We start from the raw sequence: 25271 nt of genomic DNA, 5'->3' as shown, positions 1-25271 counted from the left end.
TATACTCCTCACTACTCCTATCTCCACATGCACCCTGCATCTCACCTGCCTCTGCCTTACTTCTAAACCTCAGCTATATGGTTTCCAAATTCAGGATTCAAATGCGGCCACCCCTCCAAAGTTAACAGTGCTCTCTTGACTGCCAAATTTAGTGGCCTTTCCTAAATCTGCATTCTTCTCAACTCTACCAACTTTCTCCTGTCTAGGTTTTGAGACCCTCCTCTCTTCTCATTCTCCTCCCTCCGACATGTCCGACAGCTCCTTCTCTGTTTCCATTGCTGTATCTTTGTCCAGGCCACATATATAAATATACAAATATCGACATACACACACACACACACACACACAGATATACATATAGGTATAGGGAGAAAGAGATTGAGAGAGAGAGAGGGAGAGAGAAAGTGAGAAGGAGGGAAAGGGGGAAAGGGGAGAAAGAGCATACATATGAGAGAGTGCATGCCTCATAGGGATGTTATGAGAACACACATACACACACAGTTGGACAGTTGGGAGATAGTGTTTCTGTCTTTCTTTATATTCTTAGTGTCTAGCAGAACACTTGGTGTAAAATATGTGTTTAATAAGTATTTCATTATTAACTGACTGATTTAATGGCAGGGAGTTGAACAAGATACTCTGGATCAATTGATTTCCTCTTTGCTTAGTTCTACTAAAATTACTCACAATACAGGAATAATGAGGTATTAGGGTGTTAAAGTAACTGCCTAGAAGTGTCTACACTGCTCCCCTTAAGAGGAGTGAAGATGTTTTTATGCAGCCTAGCTAGAATTCGAGGGCAGTTAGTCACTGGCTGGCTCAAGGTCAGACACATTCCTGACAACCCGTCAAAGAGGAAGACGTTTTCCCCTAGGGAACGAATCAAAGCAAGAAATAATAGCTCTCATGAATGTAGTCATGAGAGTGGCTAGGTGGCACAGTGAATAGAGCACCGGCCCTGGAGTCAGGAGGACCTGAGTTCAAATCTGACCTCAGACACTTAACACTTAACTAGTTGTGTGATCTTGGGCAAGTCACTTAACCCCAATTGCCCTGCCCTTCCTCCCTCCAAAAAGCAAAAAAAAAAAACCAAGCCCAAAGAATGTAGTCATGGTCAGTAGACAAGTGAACCAGCTCTGTTTACTGGAAGGGGATGCACAGAGAGGAAGACACCCAGGGAGCTGAGCTGACTGACATGATGCCTTAACTAGACACCTGGTCATATTGTGCAGGAGGCATGAGTGTCCTCTATGGGTGCCAGTCTACTGCTGTACTCTGTCTGCCCACTACTCCTGAGCACTGTGTATAATTGTGGGGGAATGTGGGAAGATGGGTAATTATTATTTTTCTTATGATGCCATTTCAGTAAATGCTTTTTCTTTGATTGTTTTTACCAGCTCACTATTAAAATTAAGGTAAATGACTGGGACTTGTGAGACATAACTTTAAGAAAGCAGAACCACAGTGCAGCGTCTTCTAGGGGCTCCCCACCATCTCACAGGATCACGGCGCCTCCCCCCGGGATTCCTACTCTTAAAAAGAATCTCACGAGACTCCCCATTGAGCAGTGGCTGGCCACCCACTGATTTCATGTAGCCCAGGGGAGGCAGCTCTTCAAACCTCATAAAGGGGTCACTCAGCTTGGATCCCCCTCTGGATCTGGAGACCTTATCATATCATTCTATCTGCCCATGACTTTCTATAACAAGTGGCTAGGGGGCACCAGACTGCACAGAATACTACCCCTGCAGTCACGAAGCCTAAGTTCAAATCCTGCTCACACACTTATAAGCCACATGACCCTGGTCAAGGCCCTGAATCTCTGCATCCCTCCATCTCTCCATTTATAAAATGGGGATAATGGAACATATAGGGATGTTCTGTGAATTATGTAAATGATGGCAATGCAGTAACTTTGTTAACTGGGAGAACAGAGAATTATATGAGCAGGTGTCCTGAACAGCTCCCTCCATTTACTGTAGTCCAGTGTTTTCTGTGTAACACTAGCAAGTCTTCTACCGTGGCCCCAATTTAGAGACCTAAAGTTTGCAATGTCATTTTTGAACTTTAATAGTATTAGGCTGGCAAAAACAAAACACAGAACCAAACAACAACAAGAAAAAAGAACAGAGACCAAGATTTAATGCTAATTCCAAAGCATGAGTCTGTGAGTGTCACTTAATCCATCATTAAAAAGAAAAGCAATGGCTAGGTATAAAGCTGTACAAAATAAAATGTAGATTTTAAGAGAAAGAAATTATGTTCAATTCAAAAAAGAGATATTGCTTTAAAAATGCTCCAATTCCAGGATATCCTATCACTTCAATAATGACTATTCCATTTTTTTCAGTCTGTCTGCTTCCTTCTCCACCAACACAAACTGTCACCCTTCTATAAAGGAGACAGTCTTTAAGAGTCACTATTACAAAAGTCTTTCTCATCCATTCAGTCAACATGGTGAAGAACCCTTCCAAATCAGTGAGGCTGATCCTCACCCAATGGACGTGTGGTTCATAAGCAAGTTCACACTTGCAGGCTTTTCAGCCTTGGAGGCCCTGACGAATATTAAGTTCAACTAGGGAAAGGAAAAATAAATAGCATAAAACTATGCTCGTTAGCTGATGAGTACCCCATCCTAACTGGTGAGCATTTCCCTTCACTGCCTTCTGGTCCCAGAAGCAGCATGGGATAATAGATGGAGAGCTAGCCTCAAGAACAGGAACACCTGGGTTCAAACACATACTGGACGTGTGACCTTGGGCTAGTCATTTAACTTACAGGTGATACAGGCCAAGTTTCTATGACACCAAATCGCATAAAAGGCAAGGAACTATATCAGTAGAAGGAGCTCTCTAGACCACTGAAATCACTGGTCCAGGTCATAAAAGTTATCGCTAGCTTTTGTTCTGAGGAATAAGTGAATTGGTATCATTACTAACACCGTTCAACTGTGAAAAAGAGAAGTCACTGACCTCAGTACGATGGGCTCCAGGGCCTGAGATGCCAGCCTTTCAAACATTCTCTGGAGGGGTGGGTGCAGGGAGTGGTCTTCATCAGCAAGGGCAGCACTGCATCTTTGCAAGAGTCGGGCGTGCAACCCAGCTTCACACATCACTTGTTGGTTTCTCTCTGTATGCACCAGGGATTGCAAAATATTTGCCACAGCAAGCTGAAGGTCCAGAGCATGCTGGTACAGAAACACAAAAGCATTCCATGACATCATTCTTACAAAATCAAATAGAAGTACGTTTTTTTATTTGTTTCCAATTTCATTATATCCTTTACTAGGATGTCTCCACATGTTCATAACAAATTTTTGAGATTTCAAACATGAATTCGACAAGGCATTAAATGAATGTGCCAAGTTTATGTGACAGTTCAGGAGATAGTGCTATGAACCTAGTATCTCATTCTAACAGAAGCATATCCAGATTCCCCATTTGTACTGCATATTTTTTAGACCAGATGACACTGATCGGTGAAAAAGCATTTGTGAAACACATGCCATGTGTCAGGCACTGTGTTTAGTGCTAAGGATATAAAATAAAAAATGAAATTAGCAATCCCTGCACCCAAGGACCTGTATTCTATCAAGGGAGACAATACAAACATCAAGAATAATGGGGCAATTTGAGGGAATAAGGCAGGAGTAGTCAGGGAGTTGGGGTTAGGGTAGGACTTGAGCAGGACTCTGAAGCAAGCCAGGAATTATAAGAGGATGAGAAGGGGCAGTGTGTGTAGGAGTGCAGGATGGAGGGGAAAGGCACAGAGAGGGAAGGAAGAACAGGATGGCCAGGACGCTGGACCAGAAAGTTTGGGAAGGGTTAGAAAAGTGGATTATGGTCATGTGATAAAGGGCTTTAAAAGTCACAAAGAGGTCACATGGCTAGCAAGAGTTTCAGACACTTTCTACACTCCTCATGACCTCTCAAATCTCTATAAAACAGGAATTAAAAGCAAAGGACAAAAACCACTCCAGCTATTGTCACAGTCTGGAACAAGAGTCCCAGTCAGGCAAAAACTCCGATCAACTGAAAGCAAGAAAGTCTAATCATTAACACATAATCTATCATGTGCTAATACAGCACCCACGCCCAGCCCCGCCTACACACATACAAACAGACACAAACCCACCCACCTGGCACTGGTTACACAAGCCAATCGATGGACTCACAGGAACCTCAAGATGGTCTACCTGCCTTCCTGGGATGTGGACAAACAAAGTGGTTCTGGCTGCAGGGCCAAAAGACTTTGCTGCAACATATCAGCCAGAGAGCTATGGATGGGAAGGGACTAGAACAGGGCCCAGCCCATACAGAATTCCTTTAAGCCTGGGAAAGGGTCCAGATCTCTTTCTATCACTTCCCAAGTCAATTGGGCTAGATATGAAGGATGTCAAACTGGGAACTCCGCAGAAGGGGAGGAGTCTGAGAGAGCTTTCAGGCCCAGTCATAGGAAAATCCTCACTAAAGAGGAAGGATTCAGAATGTGAATGATAGGGGAACAGAAGGAAAAAGACTAAAATGATCAAATATATTGAGAGGAAGAAAACCCAATTAAAAACCTAAGGTGAGAATACAGCCTCAAGTTCAGCTAAATAAATCCAGTTAGCTAAGATTAAATATTGTAAAATAAATATCAAAAATTATTCAACACTCCATGAAGCATAGGACCTTGGGGATTCCTAAGTGAGTCTGGAACTACAGCAGGATGTTTCTGAATAGTTTAAAAGAGGAATAAGAATTGCAAAAGCAAAATTTTTGGCATGAACAGAAAAACTAATTAGCAGAAAAAAAAAACCTTGAATTCACAGTGCCACATATCAACAAAGGACAAAAAAGAGCTGATTAGAAATGCGATACAGAAAAGTGAGGAAAATTTAGAAAGAGAAAAGTAAAAACCAGTATTATTAAAAGAAAACATGATATTCATACAAACAACATATGTTGATCCCAGAAGAACAAAAAAAGTCACAAAAAAAGCTAAACATCATGATGCAAGAAACAAAATGAGAAAACTATTCAGAACTTCTAAACACAGAAGACAAAATACACACACACACTGCTTCCAGGAAAAAAAAGCCTATGCTACAAAATCCAAGAAACATAGTGGTTAAATTGAACGATTCTTAAGAGTAAACAACAAATGGGGCGGCCAGGTGGCTCAGCGAGTAAGAGCACCAGCTCCAGTGTTGGGATAACCTGGGGATCAAATCCAGGCTCAGACACTTAGCACCACACCCAGAAATAACTGGCCACATAACCTTGAGCAAGTTACTTAACCCCAATTGCTTAAAAAAAAAAAAAAAAAGAAAAAGAGTAAACAACAAATGTAAGTTACCAGGAGAGACTTTCAAATATAAAGGAAAGGAAATTCAAAAAGACTCAAGACTATGATGGACCTAAGAAACATCACAGGAGGCAATAATGTGTTACAAAAACCAAATGGTTAAATTTAAGGCACTTTTGAAGCATTCCTGCAAAGAAAGCCAGACAAATTGTTTTCCTTGCACACACTCCAGACAATTAAAATGCAAGAAAAGTAAACAAACACAGCATCCAAAGAAGGCACAGATGATGAAATCAATTACCCCAAGTGAGGAAAAAAGGAAAGTAAAAAAAGAGAGAGAGAGAGAGAGAGAGAGAGAGAGAGAGAGAGAGAGAGAGAGAGAGAGAAAGAAATCTATTGGGGTGGCCAGGTGGTGAGTGAGTAGGAGAGTGGGACCTGGGATCAGTTCCAGCCTCAGATACTTGGCACCCACACAAAAAATAACTGGCCGTGTAATCTTGAGCAAGTTACTTAACTCCAACTGCTTTAAAAAAAAAAAAAAGAAAGAAATTTATTGAGTTAAAAACAAAAATAAAATCATGAGATTAAGAGATTTTTTTCCTAATGATACAAAAATAGGTGTGAAAGCATTTTTATCCTTTCACAAAGGTGAAAGTAAAAATAAAGTAGAAGAAGTAACAGAGGAGAAACAAGCTTGAAATATCATGGATCAAACCTCCCAATACTTGGCCATAGGTGAGTCAGTGTTTTTGTAGAATGGGAAGGGACATAGAAAGGTAGAGGGGAGGAAAGAGAGGAGAACATGTGCTACACCCTAGTCAAGATAAGGATTACAAATGACAAAGAATTAGTTCTGTGATTTCTCAGGAAGAAGACTTATAGGAGAGAGGGTGTGAGAATGGGATCCACTTAAGTCTGGCGCCATGAGGTAAGACACTGTATAAACAGAAATGTCATGGGAGGTATTCTTTTAAAAACAAACAGCATTTTTACAAAAATAACAAAATCTAAGAAGCAGTAACAGAAATGGAAACTTCACTGCAAATAAGTACAAAATACTACATATGTCAAGGAGGGGATTATGCATTGGGAAATAAAGATTAGGAAAAAACAAAAGATAGCAATAAAATTGTATCTTAAATGATACAAAGTAAATAAAATATCTAGGGATCAATCCGCCAAAAAACACAAAATACTTTTAAGTATTCAGTTATAAATTACTCTGTAAAGAAAGAGAGGATAATTTAAATATAGATGGAAAAATGTCAAGGTTGGGTCATGCCAATATAATAAAAAATGACATTACTACTAGTGAGTTTACACTTTTAATGCCAAAGAATCAAATTTAGAAAAGCATATAGAAACTGATAAATTAATAAAATTCATTTGAAAGCATAAAAGATCTACATCAAAGAAATAATGAGAAGAGATAAGGTGAAAGGGGGAATAACATGTCTAGACCTCAAATTACATTATAAAGCAGCAGTCATCAAACCAAATGGCATTGATTTAAAAAAGAGAAGTAGATGAATAAAATAGACTAGACAAAGGAGAAAAGAAACAATGGAATTCAATAACTTAATATTCCATAAACTGGAAATTTACTTAGGAGATTACTTTAGGAAAGTTCACTGATAAAAACTGGCAAACAGCTTTTTATATCTTTATGTCTAGCATAAATTAGACTTAGACTAATAATTTATGCTACATTCCACAATGTACTCTTTTTTTTTTTTTTTGCTTTTTGGAGGGCAATTGGGGTTAAGTGACTTCTCCAAGGTCACACTAGTAAGTGTGTCAAGTGTCTGAGGCCATATTTGAACTCAGATCCTCCTGACTCCAGGGTTGGTGCTCTATTCACTGCACCAACAAGGCCCCCCCACAACGCATTCTAAATGAATGTTATAAATTATTAGACAAGAAGTAAATCATCAGCTATAGGAAAGAGCTACATTATTAACCAAACAAAGGATGATAGAGGCAATTACAAAAGTTAAAATAGATAATTTGGCTCACATGAAACCGAAAAGTTTCTGCATGAACAAAATTAATACACTTGGGATAAAAGAATGGAAGTTGTTGAATGGGAAAAAAAATTGTATCAAATTTCTCTGATGAGTATTTGGTATCTAATACACATGTTTATTTACATATGACACAAAGATATTTTTTCCATTGGAAAAAAACACCAGAATCCATTCACCAATAGATAAGTTGTCAAAGCACATGAACAAAATATTCTTGAAAGAATGGTAAATTATTGGGGGTGGCTAGGTGGCACAGTAAGTAAAGCTCCAGCCCTGGAGTCAAGAGGACCTGAATAAAAATCTGGTCTCAGACACTTAACATTTACTAGCCGTTAACTTTGGGCAAGTCACTTAACCCCAAATGCCTTGCCCTCCCCCTTCCAAAAAGTAAAACAAAAACAAACAAACAAGAAACAAAAGAATGATAAATTATTAAAAAGTACATGAAAAAATTCTCCAAATCCCTAATAAGAGAAATGCAGGTCAAAACAAATCTTGAATTCCACCTCATATCCTGCTGTCAAAAATGACAAAAGACAGGGACAGTCCATATTAGAGGGGTGGTGGGAAAATAGGTACACAAGGGCATTGTTGGTGGAGCTGTGAATCAGTACAACGATTTTGGAAAGCAATTTGGGTTTAAGGCAAATAAAAAATTTTAAATGTCCATAAGATGAGATAAACATGCCCATATACAGCAAAATATTGAAACTATTACTTTCTAGCAAAAGAAAAAGGAAAAGAAAAAGAGACCAAGTAACGAAGTTGATGCCCATTTATTAAGGAATGGCTGAAATGCTGTGGCACATGAATGTTATGGAGTATTACTATGCTATAAGAAATGGCCAACGTTGGGGCAGCTGTGTGGCGCAGTGAATAGAGCACTGGCCCTGGATTTCAAATCTGGCCTCAGAAACTTGACACTAGCCGTGTAACCTTAAGCAAGTCACTTAACCCCAATTGCCCTGCCTACCCCCCTCCAAAAAGAAAAAAAAAAAGAAATGGCCAATGTGATAAATACAAAGAAGTATGGAAAGAACAACATAAATGGATGGAGAACGAAGAAGGCAGAGCCAAAAAAGCAACATACAAAATAACTACAATGTAATTTGAAAGATGAGCCCCTCCCCCACAAAAACCAGCCACGCTTTACCAGGAATGGCTTGAAATAAGAACTACAGAAGACAATCCCATTGCATACCTCTGCAGAGGTGGAGTGAATATAAAACATGAATATAGAACACTGAACACATTTTTAGCATTTTTTTCTTTTTTTATGGATTGATGAGTTGTGCTGATTTTTCTTCCTCTTGCTCCCACCTCATTTTTCCCCCCTTAAAAACATTGTTATATGGGATGGCTTTCTGGAACGGGGAGTGAGGATACCGGGGCAAATTATAATGATGAAAAAAATAACATTAATGAAAACTTTTTAAAAGCTAAACAAAACAGTGCATATTTGATCCCTAGCAGCAATGGGGAGAATATGAAGTTCAGTGAATAGCTGGGTGATATAGTCAGACATGAATAGTCAGACATGAACTTTAGGAAAACGACTTTGGCAGCTATTAGGAAGAGAAACTGAAGAGGAGAGAGGCTTAAGGGAAGAAGCCCAATGAGGAGAGGGGCTGCAATAGCTCTGGTGAGAAGTAATTGAGGGCCTGAATGAGGGTGGTAACCATATGACTACAGAACAGGGGACAGACATGAAAAACAGATGCAGGTAGAAACAATAAAATCTGGCAACAGAATCAATATACAGTATGGGGAAGAGTGAGGAATTAAGGATAACCCCAAGATTTTAAACTTGGATGATTAGGGTTAGTGGTACCTGCAACAGATATAGGAAAGGGTAGAAGCAGAGTGGATCTGAGTACATGAAATAAGGACTACATTCTAAAGTAGAACTGCAAGGATAATCTAGGACATGGCTTGTATAGAAAAACAGGACAATCATCAAATGACTGTCTTTAGTGTTATATGACTGAAGTTGAAATTCTGTTATGCACTGGTTTGTTACAGTGAACCTTTGAATGCTGTGAAAATGCAAAGTCTCCTCTTTGCTTAGTTACCCTGTGTAGTGTTTAAGACAGTTTTTACATTTCTGAATATGTGGGCTTCTGAGACTATACCTTGTCCATTAATCAGAATCAGTCACATCCATTCCGTTTGGTGAATACCAGGATATTCTATCTGCTTCCCATAAATAAAAATCTGTCTCTGGCTTTTTAATAAAGTGTTATAAAAGGCACTTCATTGCTATTGTTTGTTTTTACATTATCTATATTTCCCAATGTTTACCTCCCCTGTTGGCTTCCCAAAGGAGCCATCCCTTATTATTAGAGGGAGGAGAAAGAGAAAGCAAAAGAGAAAGAGAGAGAGAGACAGAGAGAGAGAGAGACAGAGAGAGAGAGACAGAGAGACAGAGACAGAGAAACGAGTGAAACTAACGAATATATCAAAAATCATGATATCCATGTTTCATTTCCATAGATCCTCCCCCGCCCCAACCTCTGAAAGAAGGAAAGTGCTTTCTCTTATCTCTTCTTTGGAACCAAGCTTGCTTATTATACTCTCATAGTTACATCCATATAAACACATGTATACTGTTTTCCTCACTCTGTTTAGGTCACTTTCTATCACTTCATATAAGGCTTCTCATTTCTCTCTCTTGCTAATCATTTTTTAGAACACAGTAATATTCCTTTACACCATTATTACAATAAAAAAGTGCTATTGCTATAAATATTTCTGCATAAGTGGGGTCATTCTTTTATTGAAATACTCTGTGCAGCATATGCCTACTAGGGTCATGTTCATAAGTATCTGAGCTAATTCCAAATTACTTTTAGAATGGTTAGATAACTTTCATCTAAACCAATAGTATACTAATATAATGAATATCTTTATGTAACCTCTCCAATACTGACTATTCCAATATTTTGTCACTTTCGGTTTAATGATGTATTATGTGTAAGTTAAAACTTCAGTTATTTTCATTTACATTATTATTATGAGTGATTTAAAAGACTCTTTCATGCCTGTTTGTTAATAGTTTGTAATCCTTCTTTTAAAAACTGTTTGTTTCTATTCTTTGAACATTTATCAACTTGCCAATGGCTTTCAGTAATATATTTCTGTTAGTTTACCTTTATAGCTCCAATATCAGAGATAAGCTATAACTAAAATTTTTTCTTAGTCAACAAACTTACTTGTCCTTATCCCCAGCTGCGTTATTTTTTCAAAAGTTTTTCAATTTTAAGTAATCAAAATTAGAAAAATAACAGATGACAAGTAGATAGCCAAAGAGTTATTGACAGAAGAAAGATATAAAGATCTTTGGCATATGGGGTAAATCCCCATAGCAAATTTTTAGATGAATATGAATAAAAGTCGCACAAGATGAGCAGGCATGAAAAGCTTGTGATTCCAATTATCGGCGAGAACTCATGAAACAATGAATTATACCCATATCTATGGGTATAATACTTTAGAAAAAGTAATCAAAGATATATTTTTTCATCTGTATCCTTTAAGAATTCATCCCCCAAAAAGGATTCAATTGGACAAAACTATTTGTAACAACACTTTTTGTTCTGCAAAGAATAAGAGACAAAATGGATGCCCATCACTGGGGAATTGCTGAACAAATATCATCGTGGCATTAAGAAAGGATGAAAGTCAGATTTAGAGGACACTGGGAAGACATGCATGAACTGATACAGCATGAAAGTAGATCCTAGAAAACAATATATTCACTGACTACAACAACATAAATGGAAAGAACAGAACTGAAGATTATATATAACTGACAGCCAAGCTTTACCACAGATAAGCTAAGAAAATGCTAACCACTGCCACGAAAACAATCTGTATCATTGGCAAGACTATACAAATACTGGTATACAGATGATTAAAAAAAGGTTTGGGTTTTTTTTTTTTTTCAGTGCTTGAAACTCATAAATGCCAACTGGCTGATTGATTAGCATTTCTATACATCAAACAAGGTTGAGCAGTCAGTTGATTTTGCTGAACTTCCCCTTCCCTGGCCCATTTCTCTTTTAATCTTTGTTATGAGGGGTGGCTTTCTGTGAACAGGAATAAGGGATATAAAGGTGATTTAAAAATAAAAGATACAAAAAATAAGCTTTGAAAAAAAATAATTTAACCCTTAGTTATACTGATGAAAGATATTTGATCTGACTCATTTGAATGTTTTTATGGTATGACCTTTAACATTCATGTCATAAACTGATGTTGAGTTCACTGTAGTTTAAAAATGTTGATCTAAAACTAATTTCAACCAGACTGCTCTCAATTTTTCCTAATAATTTTTTTCAATAGGAATTATTTTCACAGGTACAGCGGTTTTTATGAAAATTACTTAAGACAAAATCAGATTAAATGATATAGAACAAAACTTGAAACTTTAAAAGTTTTGAAAAGTACAATATGCTCCCCTTTTTCTGTAATTACCTATTTTACAAATGGTTTGGCATTAAGTTACAGATTTTAGCACAATATTCTTTAATTCTTCATTAAAACAAACATGCATACAATTTTAAAAGTGTGCCTTTGAAGAATTGCCCATTTTTCCAAGTCTCGCCATGATTATTACCCATAGGTTTTCAATGAAGCAAAACCAATTTCCAAGGCCATTAAAGCACTCTTATCACAATCTTGGGAAAATTTCTTAACCTTTTGTGATGTGTGAATGGTTATATGGCATACTAAAGTTGTTCATTTCTTTTGGAATTTCTGTAATTCTAGAATAACTATGCTTCTAATCAGAATTCATCATTCAGTGGAGACAGGAATTCCAAATAGGACTAGAAGTTTCAGACAACAATAAAAATAACAACAATATAAGACATAGATTGAAGAAAATGCCTACTTCTTATAGACTCATTTAGATTTATTTATGGCCAAGTTTTGGCACAGTTTTAAATGAAAAAGTGAATTTCATCAGTAAATTTTTTTTGCAATCAAGAGTTTGTATAGTTTTGCCAGTGATATGACTTTTTTCTTCATATAAAATTAGCTGTTGCTTTGCTGGTCTTGTTTTGTCAAACTTCAAGAAGCCCATGTCACAATGTAGAAGGATCAACAACAGATCCCCTAATTTCTAGGTCCCTCTGAAGTTCTTTGCTGGTTTTTAGGCTGTCCTGCAATAATGGTTGGTCTTTTCTTAGCAATGTTCTTCATTTTCAACCAAACATTCCTTTGGGCTTCAATGAGACTGATCCTGTTTCACTGTAGACTTTAATGATCATATTTCCCAACATTAACAACTGCTGCAAAACTGACCAGTCACTGTAGTGTTTTCTTTAATACCTACAACTTTTGTATATTTGCTTAAAGTAATATCCATTCGTTTTCCTTGACATTTTTTTAGAGTTTTGAGTCCTATATTCTCTCCCTTCCTCCCTCTGCTCTCCCAGAACAGTAAGCAATTAGACAGGTTATACATGTGCAATTATGTAAGACATTCAATATTAGTCATTTTATATAAGAAGATCAAATAAATGAAAAAAATGAAAGGAAAAAGTGAAAAATAACATGCTTTAGTCTGTATTCAATCAAAAGCAATCCTTTCTCTGGAGGTGGATATTATGCTTCATCATCAGTCTTTTGGGGTTGTCTTGCATCACTATTGCTGAGAATAGCTAAATCATTCATAGTTGATCATTGTATAATATTGCTGTTACAGTGTACAGTGTTCTCTTGGTTCTGTTCACTTCACTGTGCATCAGTTCACATAAGTCTTTCTGAAATCATCCTGCTTGTCTTTTCTTACAGCACAATAATATTCCACCACATTCATATACCATAGTTTATTTAGCCATTCTCTATTTTGCTTGCCAATTCCTAGCTACCACAAAAAAAGCTGCTATAAATATTTTTGTACAAATAGGTCCTTTTCCCTTTCTCTGGATGTCTTTTGGGTGTAGACTGAGCACTGGTATTGCTGGATCAAAAGGTAAAGGCAATTTAAGAGCCCCTTGAGCACAATTCCAAATTGCTCTCCAGAATGGCTAGATCAGTTCACCACTACATCAACAATGCATTAATGTCCCAGTTTTCCCATATCTCTTCCAACATAACATTTTATTTTTCTGTGATATTAGTCACTCTGATATGCATAAGGTAGTACCTCACAGTTGTTTTAATTTATATTTCTCTGATCAATTGTGACTTAGAACAGCATTTCTTAAACTGGGTTGCAATCACAATTTAAGAGCTGAAGGGGTTTTAAGTGGGAAAAGTTTAAGAAGCCCTGATTTAGAGTATTTTTTAATGTGTCTATAAATAATTTTGATTCCGGCCCTGGAGTCAGGAGGACCTGAGTTCAAATCTAGCCTCAGACACTTGGCATACTTACTAGACGTGTGACTTTGGACAAGTCACTTTACACCAATTGCCCTCCAAAAAGCAAAAAAATAAGTAATTTTGATTTCTTTGTCTGAAAACTGCCTGTTCGTATCCCTTGACCATTTATCAATTGGGGAATGACTTATATTTTTATAAATTTGACTCACTTCTCTGTATATATATGAGAAATGAGACCTGTATCAGAGAAACTTGTTGCAAAAATTCCCCCCCAGTTTTCTGCTTTTGTTAAAATTTTGTTTGCATTGGTTTTGTTTGTATAAAAACTTTAATTTTAGATAATCAAAATGTTCTATTTTATATTTTGTAATGGTCTCAATATCTTCTTTGGTCCTAAATTCGTCTCTTATCCATAAATCTTGACAGATAAACTATTTCATGCTCTTAAAATTTCCTTCTGTTATCACCCTTTATATGAAAATCATGTACCCATTTTGATCTTTTCTTAGCATATGGTGTGAGATGTTGGTCTATACCTAATTTCTGTCATACCCCTTTCCAATTCTCCCAGTAGTTTTTGTCAAACTATTGAGTTTTGTTCCAAAAACTTGGTTCTTTGGGTTTATCATACTAAATTTACTACAGACACTTACTATAATATAATTTATACCTAATCTATTCCACTGATCCACCTATATCTTAGCCAGTGCCAGAATGTATTTTTTTTTATTTTTTAATCTCTTTATTTTTTCCCTGCTGATTTCATCTGTAAATGCCCATAGCCCTCCATCATCTTTCTCAACCAGATTTTACAAGTGAGTTTATATTCTAATAGTATAGAACAAGGTACATGTTCCATTGGGGCATGCTGGGCTGCCATACCTCTCTGCTTGGCAAGTAAGTCCAGCACTTGCTGACTAAAGTGGCTTCTTTTTTCCAATTTATTTATTTAGTTTTAGTTTTCAACATTCATTTCCACCAGATTTTGAGTTACAAAGTTTTTCTTCCTGTCTTTCCCCTATCCCCCACTCCAAAATAGCAAGGCTACTCAACACCCCTTCCTCCAATCTTTTCTCTCTTATATCCTCCCCTGCCACCCCCTAACTTTCTGGGAGGGCAAGATGGGTTTCTATACCCCAGTGCCTATATAACTTATTTCCCAGGTGCCTGTTAAAAAAAAAAAAATCTTTTAAACATTTGTTTTCAAAACTTTGAGTTCCAGATTTTTTCCCTTCTTCCCTCCTCACCTACCCCCACTGGGAAGATAAGTAATTTAATATAGGTTGTACATGTGTAGTTACACAAAACATTTCCACTGTAGTTATATACTGAAAGACTAATTATATTTCCCTCCATCCTATCCCACCCTCCAATTATTGTATTTTCTTCTTTGCATCTTCCCTTTTCAAAAGTGTTTGCTTCTAACTACCCTCTCCCCCAATTGGCCCTCCCTTCTACCATCCCCCCTCTTGTCCCCTTCCCCTCTATTTTCCTGTAGGGTAAGATACCCAATTGAGCATATATGTTATTCCCTCCTTAAGCCAAATTCAATGAGAGTAAGGTTGTCCCATTCCCTTTTACCTTCCTGCTCTTCTCCTCCATTTTAATAGTTTTCTCTTGCCTCTTTTGTATGAGATAATTTACCCTGATCTATCTCTCCCTTTTGGTGAATTCTTTCAAATTTTTTTCAGCGAATTCTTTCAACCTCTATTTTGCCCTCTGGTTCTAAAACATCAGGGCAATTTTCCTTGAGAATTTCTTGAAGGATGATTTCTAGGTTCTTTTTTTGATCATGGCTTTCAGGTAGTCCAATAACTTAAATTATCTCTCCTGGATCTATTTTTCAGGTCAGAGTTTTTCCAATGAGATATTTCACATTGCCTTCTATTTTTTCATCTGTTTGGATCTGTTTAATAGTATCTTGATTTCTCATAAAGTCACTAGCTTCCACTTGCTCCAATCTAATTCTGAAGGAATGATTCTCTTCAGTGAGCTTTTGAGATTCTTTTTCCATCTGTCAAATTCGGTTTTTTAAGTCATTCTTCTCCTCATTGGCTTTTTGAGCCTCTTTTGCCATTTGAGTTAGTCTATTTTTTAAGCTGTTATTTTCTTCAATCAGGTTGTTGACTCTCCTTTCATGATTTTCTTGCATCATTCTCATTTCTCTTCCCAATTTTTCCTCCACTTCTCTTATTTGGTTTTCAAAATCCTTCTTAAGCTCCTCTATAGCCTGCAACCAGCTCACATTTTTTTTGGAAGCTTTTGGTGCATATGACTTTGTTGTCTTCCTGCCACTCCATGCTTTGATCCTTTTTGTCCCCAAAATAGGGCTCTAAAGTCAGATTTCTGAGCTTGCTTTGCTTCCTTTGCTTGCTCATGTTTCCAACCAATTACTTGACTTTTGAGCTTTTTGCCACAGTATAACTCTGCTTCCAGAGAGGAGAGCTTTGTACCAAATCACTGGGGTTTTCATAGCTGCTGGAGCTATTAGTTGGGTGCCCTCTCTGAAGCCTCCACCATCTCTGGCACCTGGTCTCACACCCTAGGATCTCCACCCGAGACAGCAATCCAGATCCAAGCAGGTTAAAATCAATAGCGATAACCCCTCAGAATGGTTGCTTGGGTCCCCCTACAATCTGCAGGCCAGGAACTCTGAAGCAGCCATGCGGCACCTGCCACCACACCTCAGCTGCTTGTCCCTCTGGAGGGAGAGGCTGGACCATGCTCCTGGACCCCCTGTTCCCAAAGTCCACACTGAGCTCTCACTCTCTCTTTGGCATTTATGGTTTGATAATTCTGGAAACTACCACAGCTGCCATTGATCCAGTCTATGAGAGCATCTGCTCTAGCTGCTGATTGGGGTCATGCCGGGATGGGCTCGGCTCCCAGTGAGCTGTGATGAACCCTTCCTGTCCACCTGGAGGGCTTGCCTTCAGAGGGAGATTTGTTTCTCTCTGTCACTTTGTGGGTTCTGTATCTCTAAAGTTTGTTTAGAGTCATATTTTATAGGTATTTGAGGTGGTTATGGGGGGAGCTCAGGGAGTTTTCCTGCTTCTATGCAGCTGTCTTGGCTCTACCCCTATGATTTATTCTTTAATCCACTTGTTTTTTAGGATTTGATTATTTTATTTCCCAATTAATGTTTAATCTCTTTTTCCTTTGTCCATTATTGAATGTAATTTTTAGTGCATTATGATCTGAAAAGGAGGCATTTACTATTTTTGCTTTTCTACATTTGATTATGAGGTATTTATGTCCTAATACATGGTCAAATTTTGTGTAGGGGCCATATGTTACTGAGGAAAAAGGATATTTATTCCTTTCTATTCCCATTCAATTTTCTCCAGAGAGCTTTCATAACTAGTTTTTCCAGAATTTTCTTCACTTCTTTAATTTCTTGTTTATTTTTTGGTTAAATTTATCTAGTTCTGAGAGGTAAAAATTAAGGTTTCCCCACTGGTATAGTTTTATTATCTATTTTCTCCTATAACTCATTCAACTTCTCCTTCAAAAATTTCGATGCTATACCATTTAATTCATATATGTTTAGTAATAATTGTTTATGGAACCTTTCAGCAAGATATGGTTTCCTTCTTTATCTCTTTTAAATAGAACTATTTTTGCCTTTGCTTTGTCTGAAATCATGACTGCTACCCCTGCTTTCTTTGCTTCAGCTAAAGCATAACAGATTCTGCTCCAACCCCTGACCTTTTCCCTGTGTGTATCTCTCCACTTCAATGTGTTTCTTGTGAACAACATATTGCAGGATTCTTGTTTTTAATCCATTCTACCATCTGCCTCCATTTTATGGGTGAGTTCATTCCATTCACATTTACAGTTAAGATAACTGTGTATTTCCTTCCATGCTATTTTTTGCTTGTTTATCTCTTCCTTTTCACTTACCCCCTCATCCTCTTCCTCTTCACAAGTGTTTTACTTCTAATCACAGTCTTCTCCAATATACCTTCCCTTTTATTGGTCTTCCTTCCCCCTTCTATGATCCCACCCCTTTTTATTCCTCATAGGGCAAGATACATTTCTAAATCCAACTAAGCATGTATGTTATTCCCTATTTGAGTCATTTTTGATGAGAATAAGGTTCAAGCTCTGCCCACCATCCCTCCATAACAACTCTTTCATGACTCTTTTATGTGGGAAAATTTGCCCCCACTCAATCTCCCCACTCTTTCTTCCAAGGCAAATTTCTTTCTCACCTCTTTATTTTGTTTTTTTAGGTATCATCCCATCAAAGTCACGTTATGTCCATATCATCTGTCTACATATACTCCTTCTAATTGCTCTTATAGTAATAAAGTTAAAGGTTACAAATATCATCTTGCCATATAGAAATATAAACAGTTTAACTTTATTGAATTTATGTTTTCTCTTGTTTCTTTTTTATCTTTTTTTTCCCCTTGAGTTTTATATTTGGAGTTCAAATTTTTTAATTCATCAATCAATCAATCAACAAACACTTATTAAGGGCCTATTATGTAACACCATAACAAGTGGTGGGCATAAAAAACCAAATGAAACAGTCCCTGATCTCAAGAAGCTTACTTCATAATCTACCTTAAGGAAGATCCCTTATTATAAAGTAAGCTTCTTGAGATCAGGGACTGTTTCATTTGTGTGTGTGTGTGAGTGTGTACACACACACACATACACATATATTTGTATTGTATATATATATATAAAATTGTATTTACATATATACATATATATGTATTGCATATATTTGTATTTGTAGATATATTTGTGTGTGTGTGTGTGTGTGTGTGTGTGTGTGTGTGCTTGGAAATATATGTTGTCTAGGTCTTTCTATCTATATATCAATACCTAGCCACATATACTTTCACTAGGTTTTTCTACAGACACTATAGATATTGTTACTTTATCTATAAGAGCCAAATGGAATGGTAAGGATGGCCGTTTTTGTTAGTAACTTAAACAGTTTAAATTGTGGATTTAGAGAGAATTTAATCTATGAGGATCTATAAGGAGTCTGTAGAGAAGACAGAGAAGAATGTAAGGATGATCTTCCTTGTTACAACTATCTTAATAATGATGTTGTAAAGACAACCATGAAGAGTCTGTGAGGGCTGGTAAATACAAATGCACACTGGAAGGCTTCCCAATGTTGACCCAAAAAGAAACAAGAAAAAGTGCTGACCTAGTTTTTTAACTGAGAGACCAAATTTAACTTGTATCTTGAGGAGAAATATGTAGAAGATTCTTAAAAAAATTTATCGATTATCTGAAATGAGCTTAATTGTGAAACAGGGTTTCTAGAAGTGAATATGAAGTCAACTTCTATTACACTGAGGGTTTCGGGTAGCTCTGGCCATGATCTTCCTCAAAGAGGTAAGACTACAAATAAGTACACATTTGCTTTATTATTCATATTAATTTGTACAAAATTATATATGAGTAATCTCCATACATGGAATTGGGAAAGAAGGCTTTTTTTTTCTGATTTATTAACAGTTTTTTGATAAATTGGGCTGGGATCTTGAGCTAATTAAAGGATTAATGAAAAAGAGTTAAGACTGTATTGATTAGAATGAAAATATCTAAGTGTTCAGGTTGATAAAAATAAATGTAAGCATTAGTCAACTAGCGGGATAAGGGTATTGATAAACAAGTGACAGCCATTTAATCATCCATCACAGTTGCCAAGGTGATTCCTAAAGAATAGATCTAACAATTTCCCTCCCCTATTTAATAAACTTTGGTGGTTCTCTACTAACTCTGAAGCAAATATAAATTCCTCTCCGGCTCTTGAGGCCCTTCACAACCTACCTCACCAGACTAAAGACACAATACTGTACACTTCATCCTCACTATGTTTCAGCCAAATTGGCCTCTTATGTGGTACTCTGTCTCTCATCTCCATTACTTTACACCTGCTATGACTGGCATGCATTCCACCTTCACCTCTGTCTCTTACAATCCCTATCTTCCTTCAAGACTCAGCTCAAACACCAGAAAATGCAGAAAGGTAAGCTGTGACTTAGTATTCAGGCACAATAGGGTGAATCAGACATGCCCTCCCCCCCCATCTACTCTAACTATATCACAACTTATGGAACCAACATCACACTGCACTCTGATCCTCTTGGGGACACATGTGATACTATAGTGAAGGACAAGTGTTACAAAATAATCCCTTTATTGACTGCTAAGGCCAGGAAGAGTCACATATTCTATAGACTTGAAAAGGAGGGATCATTTCTGTTCTTACTCTCTTCTTCCAATCTCTCAGAACATGTGGCATAGGATTCTCTCTCTGGGACATTGTAATGGAAATTGGAATCTGAAGATCTTCCCTGCTTCTTAATAGACCTGGGGGGAATTTGAAGACCTTCCATGCTTTGAAAGTAAACTCTGCCCCCTAACAGACTGAATGTAATCACATAGAGCCTGTGATGGAGGGAATTTGCTAAAGGGTACAGCAGAACCCACAGGAACCTTCCCTGCTGTGACAATAAACCCTGCTCCCTAATAGGCTGAATCTAGTCTCATGGAGCCTGTGGTGAGAGGAGTTTGCTAAAAGGAAGCAGAGCCCACAGGATGCTGGTAGCCAGAGCTAGTGAGATGGTGGGGGAGAGAAGATGTTCAGGCAAGGAGAGAGAGAGGTTTGTGAATAAATATTGATCTTGTATTGGTTTTTGGGAAGGCTGAAGGATGCTGTGGCTCTCAGCGTTATTATGGCTTCTTAATATCTTTGGTACACATGTTGGAATCAGCTTACTGGTTTGGGGATCTGGTTTTCTGGTGTCTAAATAAATGTTTCAGTTCTGTCCTCTATATGGAAAGTTTGTTATATTTTACAATTGAACATCATGCGATATTTATAGTCATGGTCTTTATCACGATTGTGAGTGCTGTAAATATTGCATTGGGGCCACAGACATCCTGACTTGAGTGTATGTATCAGAGAAGATGACCCACAAAAAGAGGATGAGCCCTAGAACTGGCTTTCAGGGAGCTGTTTGTACAGTAGAGACAAAGTGAAGTTAAAATGCATATTTAACAGCCCCCACAATGTTTCCCATTTTAATGCTGGAATTACTAACCCTCTGTGAGAATGTAATAGGAATTTCTAGATTACTTTGTCATGTTTTAAGTCTTTGTCAATGTGCAGTTATGAAATCTTTTGTGTTTTAACCATTTCTTGTGAACAGCCATGCTTGTCTTATCAGCACTGTATACTGAGTGCCTCTCCATCCCGTTTTGGGGAGCCCCTAGAACTGAGCCTGCCCTGTTTTAAATTATCTCTGGAGTTCTGAAGTGGGAGAGTACAGAAAGACAATATGAGAATACTATATGGGATAGTAAAGCCCATGTCCTTCTGCTAGTGGAGAGACTCTCCTAGAAGTGAATCTATTCAATGCATAATCCAGAGCCCTTCTGGGTCAATGCCCGTCTGCTGTTACACTGGTATCTCAAAATATGATCAATATCTCAAGGTTCATAAAAACAAAAGAGAAAAATAGAATTAGTCTGGGTTATATAGTATACCCATCACATTTCTTTTTGATTCTATTTACTACTAAGTAGGATTTGCAAGGAGCTTCCACAATCACTGGTAGTGCCCAAAGTAATTCACAGTCAGGAGTACAAAGTTCTATGCTATATTGGAGAAAAGCAGAATGGTCTTAAAAAACACAACTGTCAGGGAGAATATTTGTCATATGGTCACAATACTTTGATATTATCCACAAAATTGATAATTATTGCGCCCTGGAGAAAAGGTCTTTTCTTCAATCCAAAGGAACAAAAACATGAAAATTTAAGAAGCTTCCTACTCATTTCCTTATGGAAGAAGTCAGGAAAAAAAAACTATTAATAAACAAAATGTGTGATAACAATAAGACAATGGACCATTCTCCATACAGAAGAAGGTAGAAGCCTAACAGAATGCAGACAATGAAAGCATGACAAAAATTTTGTCCTGGAAAATATAACACAGAAAGCAAAACTCTGTGGAGTCTAAAGAATCTCTATGAATACTCTATCTTGGGTACTCAGAAAAAGCTAGCTACCAAGTACATAAATGTCACATGTGGATCCATCTTATGTGTATGAAAAAATATCTGCAGTTTACTTCCATGGTTATCTATCAACATACAGGACAATCAGGCACACAGTGTAAGCACTACCTTAGAAAAGCAAGCAGGGAAAGATGGTGATTAATAAATGTCGATTGATTGATCATCCTCTTAGCCTCTTTCCACTTCACCCTACCACCCCTAACCCTCAACATCCATTCCACCTCAATCATTCAATATATGAAGACACATCCTTACTTCTGGCTGTGATGTCGAGCCAACAGAGGATAAGAGGTCCAGCATGGCAAGCATAGCTCCAGGATGGATGACAACGGCATCAGAACTCTGGAGAGATGAAGCTGCTGGCTGCTGTTTCACATCAGCAACATTTTTGGAAGGGTACCCAGAGGATGTTGAAACAGAATGATATGCATGCCTATGGAACAAGAAGGAAGGAGAATTTCACGTCTGCCTACAATAAAAACTTCTGCTTATTTGTTACTTTTTTCTTTTATGTAGTATTATGCAAAAAGCAAAAATCTATACTTCAGAATTGGGTGATGCCATCTCTTAAGGCTAAACTGCATTAAAATGTTTATCATTAATTTTCGATTATTCAGGAATATGAACCCAATTAGTGAATCTTTTAGACACTCATTTTTTCATTTACTTTTCCTACTGTCGTGATGTTATGGGTCAAGAGCAAGAGATAAAAACAAAGTGATTCAATACTCACGCTAATAAATGCTTGTTGGAAGCTCTGATAAAGTTTGATGGGAGGAGGAAGTTAAACCAATTGCTAAAATGAGAATTTTTCTTTTCATGCTCTTTGTCAATCTACTGGGAACCCAAAGGCAACCAAAGTTAGTCAATCCATAAGTGTTCAATGAGGGTGATAATCTGGGAGCTAGAACAGGCTTTTTCTTGGGGTGCATTCAGAACTTGGCCAAGAGTTGTCACCCTCTTTTTACATACCCCATTTTCCACTTGGAAGATGCTATCTAATAGCACTCACATTAGAGAGATAATTCATACCAATGAAGTCTGACTAGATGTTTTGTGTGCAATTTTCTGTCTGGCCATGTGCTTTTCCTTCCAATAACCAATACAACTTAATATTCTGCTTCTGAAATTTGATTTTTCTATATTTTCTACTGATTTTGGCACTAAGAAACAAGCAGTGTCTTAAGGTAATGGGATACAAAGAGAAATGATTACTTGAATCTGAAGCATTAGAAATGATCCCTGTTCCAATGACTTTTTCTTGGAATTATCTGTTTGAAATCAACTTCCCTCACAAGACAACTGCAGATTAAATGATGCTTTGAATTCAATGATTTGTCAGCTGACATAGACAGACCTAGTGTTTTAACTGCTCCGTGAAAGCATCATTCTTTTTATAAATACTAAGAAAGTCAGTACTACTACTTCAAATATTATAAATAAATTAAACTTGTTTTCTCAAAGGTAAGTTCATCTTTGCCTTTGCTACCCCAACACCCCATTAAGAGTGCAGCTTTTTTCCTCCTGATTTTTCAACAATCTCTTCCAATAATTGCTTTACTTCCAAACTCATTAAGAGAATAAGCTCAGAAACAGTTCAACATCACATTATCATCTTCCACCCTAAACTTAAAATAACAAGGTGGAATTTGCCTCTATTCTATCAGAAGTAACCTCATCAGAATATAGAGGACACGCCAGCAAATTTGTAACCTTTGTCTTCCAGCACTCATATTGCCAGAAGGGTCCTTTCTGCTCATTTTTTCCTGGTCATTCTGAGTGAATAGTGAAGTAAAGTTATTAATCCACTCTCCCCCTACAAGAGGATATGGTATTTAATCAGATCAAAAATGTTAGTACTTTCACGGTGGTATTTGCTAGTTTTTTTCTTTCTAGTTCTTAGAAAAACTGACGCTTAACAAATACCACACATTCAATGTATGAATTTCCCCACATGATTAATATGACTGAAGCAATACTAAAGGAGACATATGACAATATGTCACTAGGGAGCTAAGTCTCCCTAATTTGGAAATGAGAATAATATGTTCTAAACCAAGTGTTATTTTCAGAAGATCTTAAATTGACTTAATTTGCTCACACTTTGAAGATATTCTGACTATAACTGATAATAAAAACAAGCGTAAAAAGATGATAAAATGTTTTGACATAAAGACTAGAGATAAAAAAGCTTTCCTTTCTAAATTCTGTTAAACAAAAATGTTATAATATACATACATACATAGATGTATATATACACATATTATCATTTCTGCTGAATGTGAAACAGCATGGTATAATGGACCTCAGAGACAGTTAAGACCTGTGTTCAAATCCCATCTCAGACACAGGATGGTTGTTACAAAGAGGAAGTCTTGTCACTTCTTGGCGACCCAGACAATTCTTCTGCTTGGAAGAAGTTGGCACGCTGGGAGTAAACTGTACTGAAAGAGGCAGTGGGAGTGCAGCAGAAGGAATCTTGACTCTTGAATTAGGAGTTCTAGGTTCAAAACCCGTTTCCAAGGCTTACTAGCTATGGGACCTGGGGAAAATCACTTACCCTCCCTTGTTCTCAGTGTTGTCATCTGTAAAAATGAAAGGCTTGAACTAAATAACCTCCAACGTCCCTTCTACCTAGAAATCTATCATAGCCACATGATGGTGTCAGTTTGGACCCTGTTCTTGTGCAGGATGCAAGCTATAGTTGGCTATGCTATCTTTGGTCGATGAAAGCATAGAAGAGAGAAGAGAGATGTTCCAACCCTGCATGTGACAAACTTCACTTTCCACTAGAGGAATTAAATAACCCTGTCCAGGTAGGAATAAGACATCATCTCCCCCTCATCCCCCCCAGAAAAGAAGTTTAATTATTTAATTTCACTGAAAATGTAGTCCACTACAGTATTTTCTTCAATTAAAGTATGTTATCAATCTTAACAGTTCAATTAAAAGTAACCAAAAATTTTAAAGTCCTTAGTATCAAACTATACAATTTTATAGACCACCACTCCATCAGAATATTTTAATCTAGGATATTTACTCTTTAATTCTTTTAAAGTAACTATTCAAATGATGGAAAAGAGAGAAAACCCTCTTGTGCATTTTACTTCCAATTGCAAAAATGAACATGTGTTATATCATTCACTATAAGAACACCCACTAGATAAAGCACTTTAAGTCGATCCAATTAGGGTTGCTGAACTCAGACAAACGATGTCAGTTTGTTTTTTAACTTCAATAACTTTTAAGCACAAAGAAGCTTCATTATCACCTCAAAACAAATAAAAAATTTCAAAAGATTATTCCAACGTATAATGTAATTTAGACAAGAGGCCTGAATTTCCTGAGACTTAAGTCTGAGAACAGATCCAAGAAAGAAAGCCTCACTATGCCGGTATTGACATGGTGGCTAGTTTTACTGAACTCTCTTTCCCTGCCTCTTTTTCGACAAGGGATGCCTCTCTGTAGAAGAGGGCTTGTAGAGAGAGACTGGAAAATGAAGAAAATATAAGTCAAAATACATCAACAAAAACTTAAAGGAAAACTGATGATGCTAGTTAAATGAAAT

The 25271-nt window shown here is 37.1% G+C and overlaps 1 protein-coding gene across 6 annotated transcripts in view; it reads right to left on the bottom strand.

Annotated features, from left to right (window-relative positions):
- The window catches only part of WDFY3 (WD repeat and FYVE domain containing 3), a 325015-nt gene that overhangs the window by 140784 nt on the left and 158960 nt on the right, over nt 1-25271 (bottom strand). For all 6 annotated transcript variants that reach the window (XM_069093019.1, XM_069093035.1, XM_069093044.1 and 3 more), the window contains 2 exons: nt 21959-22136; nt 2973-3187 (listed from right to left, as the gene is read on the bottom strand). In XM_069093019.1, the coding sequence (XP_068949120.1) occupies nt 2973-3187; nt 21959-22136 (393 nt within the window). The remainder of the gene's footprint in view (nt 1-2972; nt 3188-21958; nt 22137-25271) is intronic.

This window comes from Petaurus breviceps, unplaced genomic scaffold, assembly GCF_028583685.1.
Source record: "Petaurus breviceps papuanus isolate PSGF00001 unplaced genomic scaffold, PetGlider_PUasm1.0 126, whole genome shotgun sequence".
Classification (NCBI taxonomy): Eukaryota; Metazoa; Chordata; class Mammalia; order Diprotodontia; family Petauridae; genus Petaurus; species Petaurus breviceps.
This window is presented reverse-complemented; position numbering and strand designations above follow the sequence as displayed.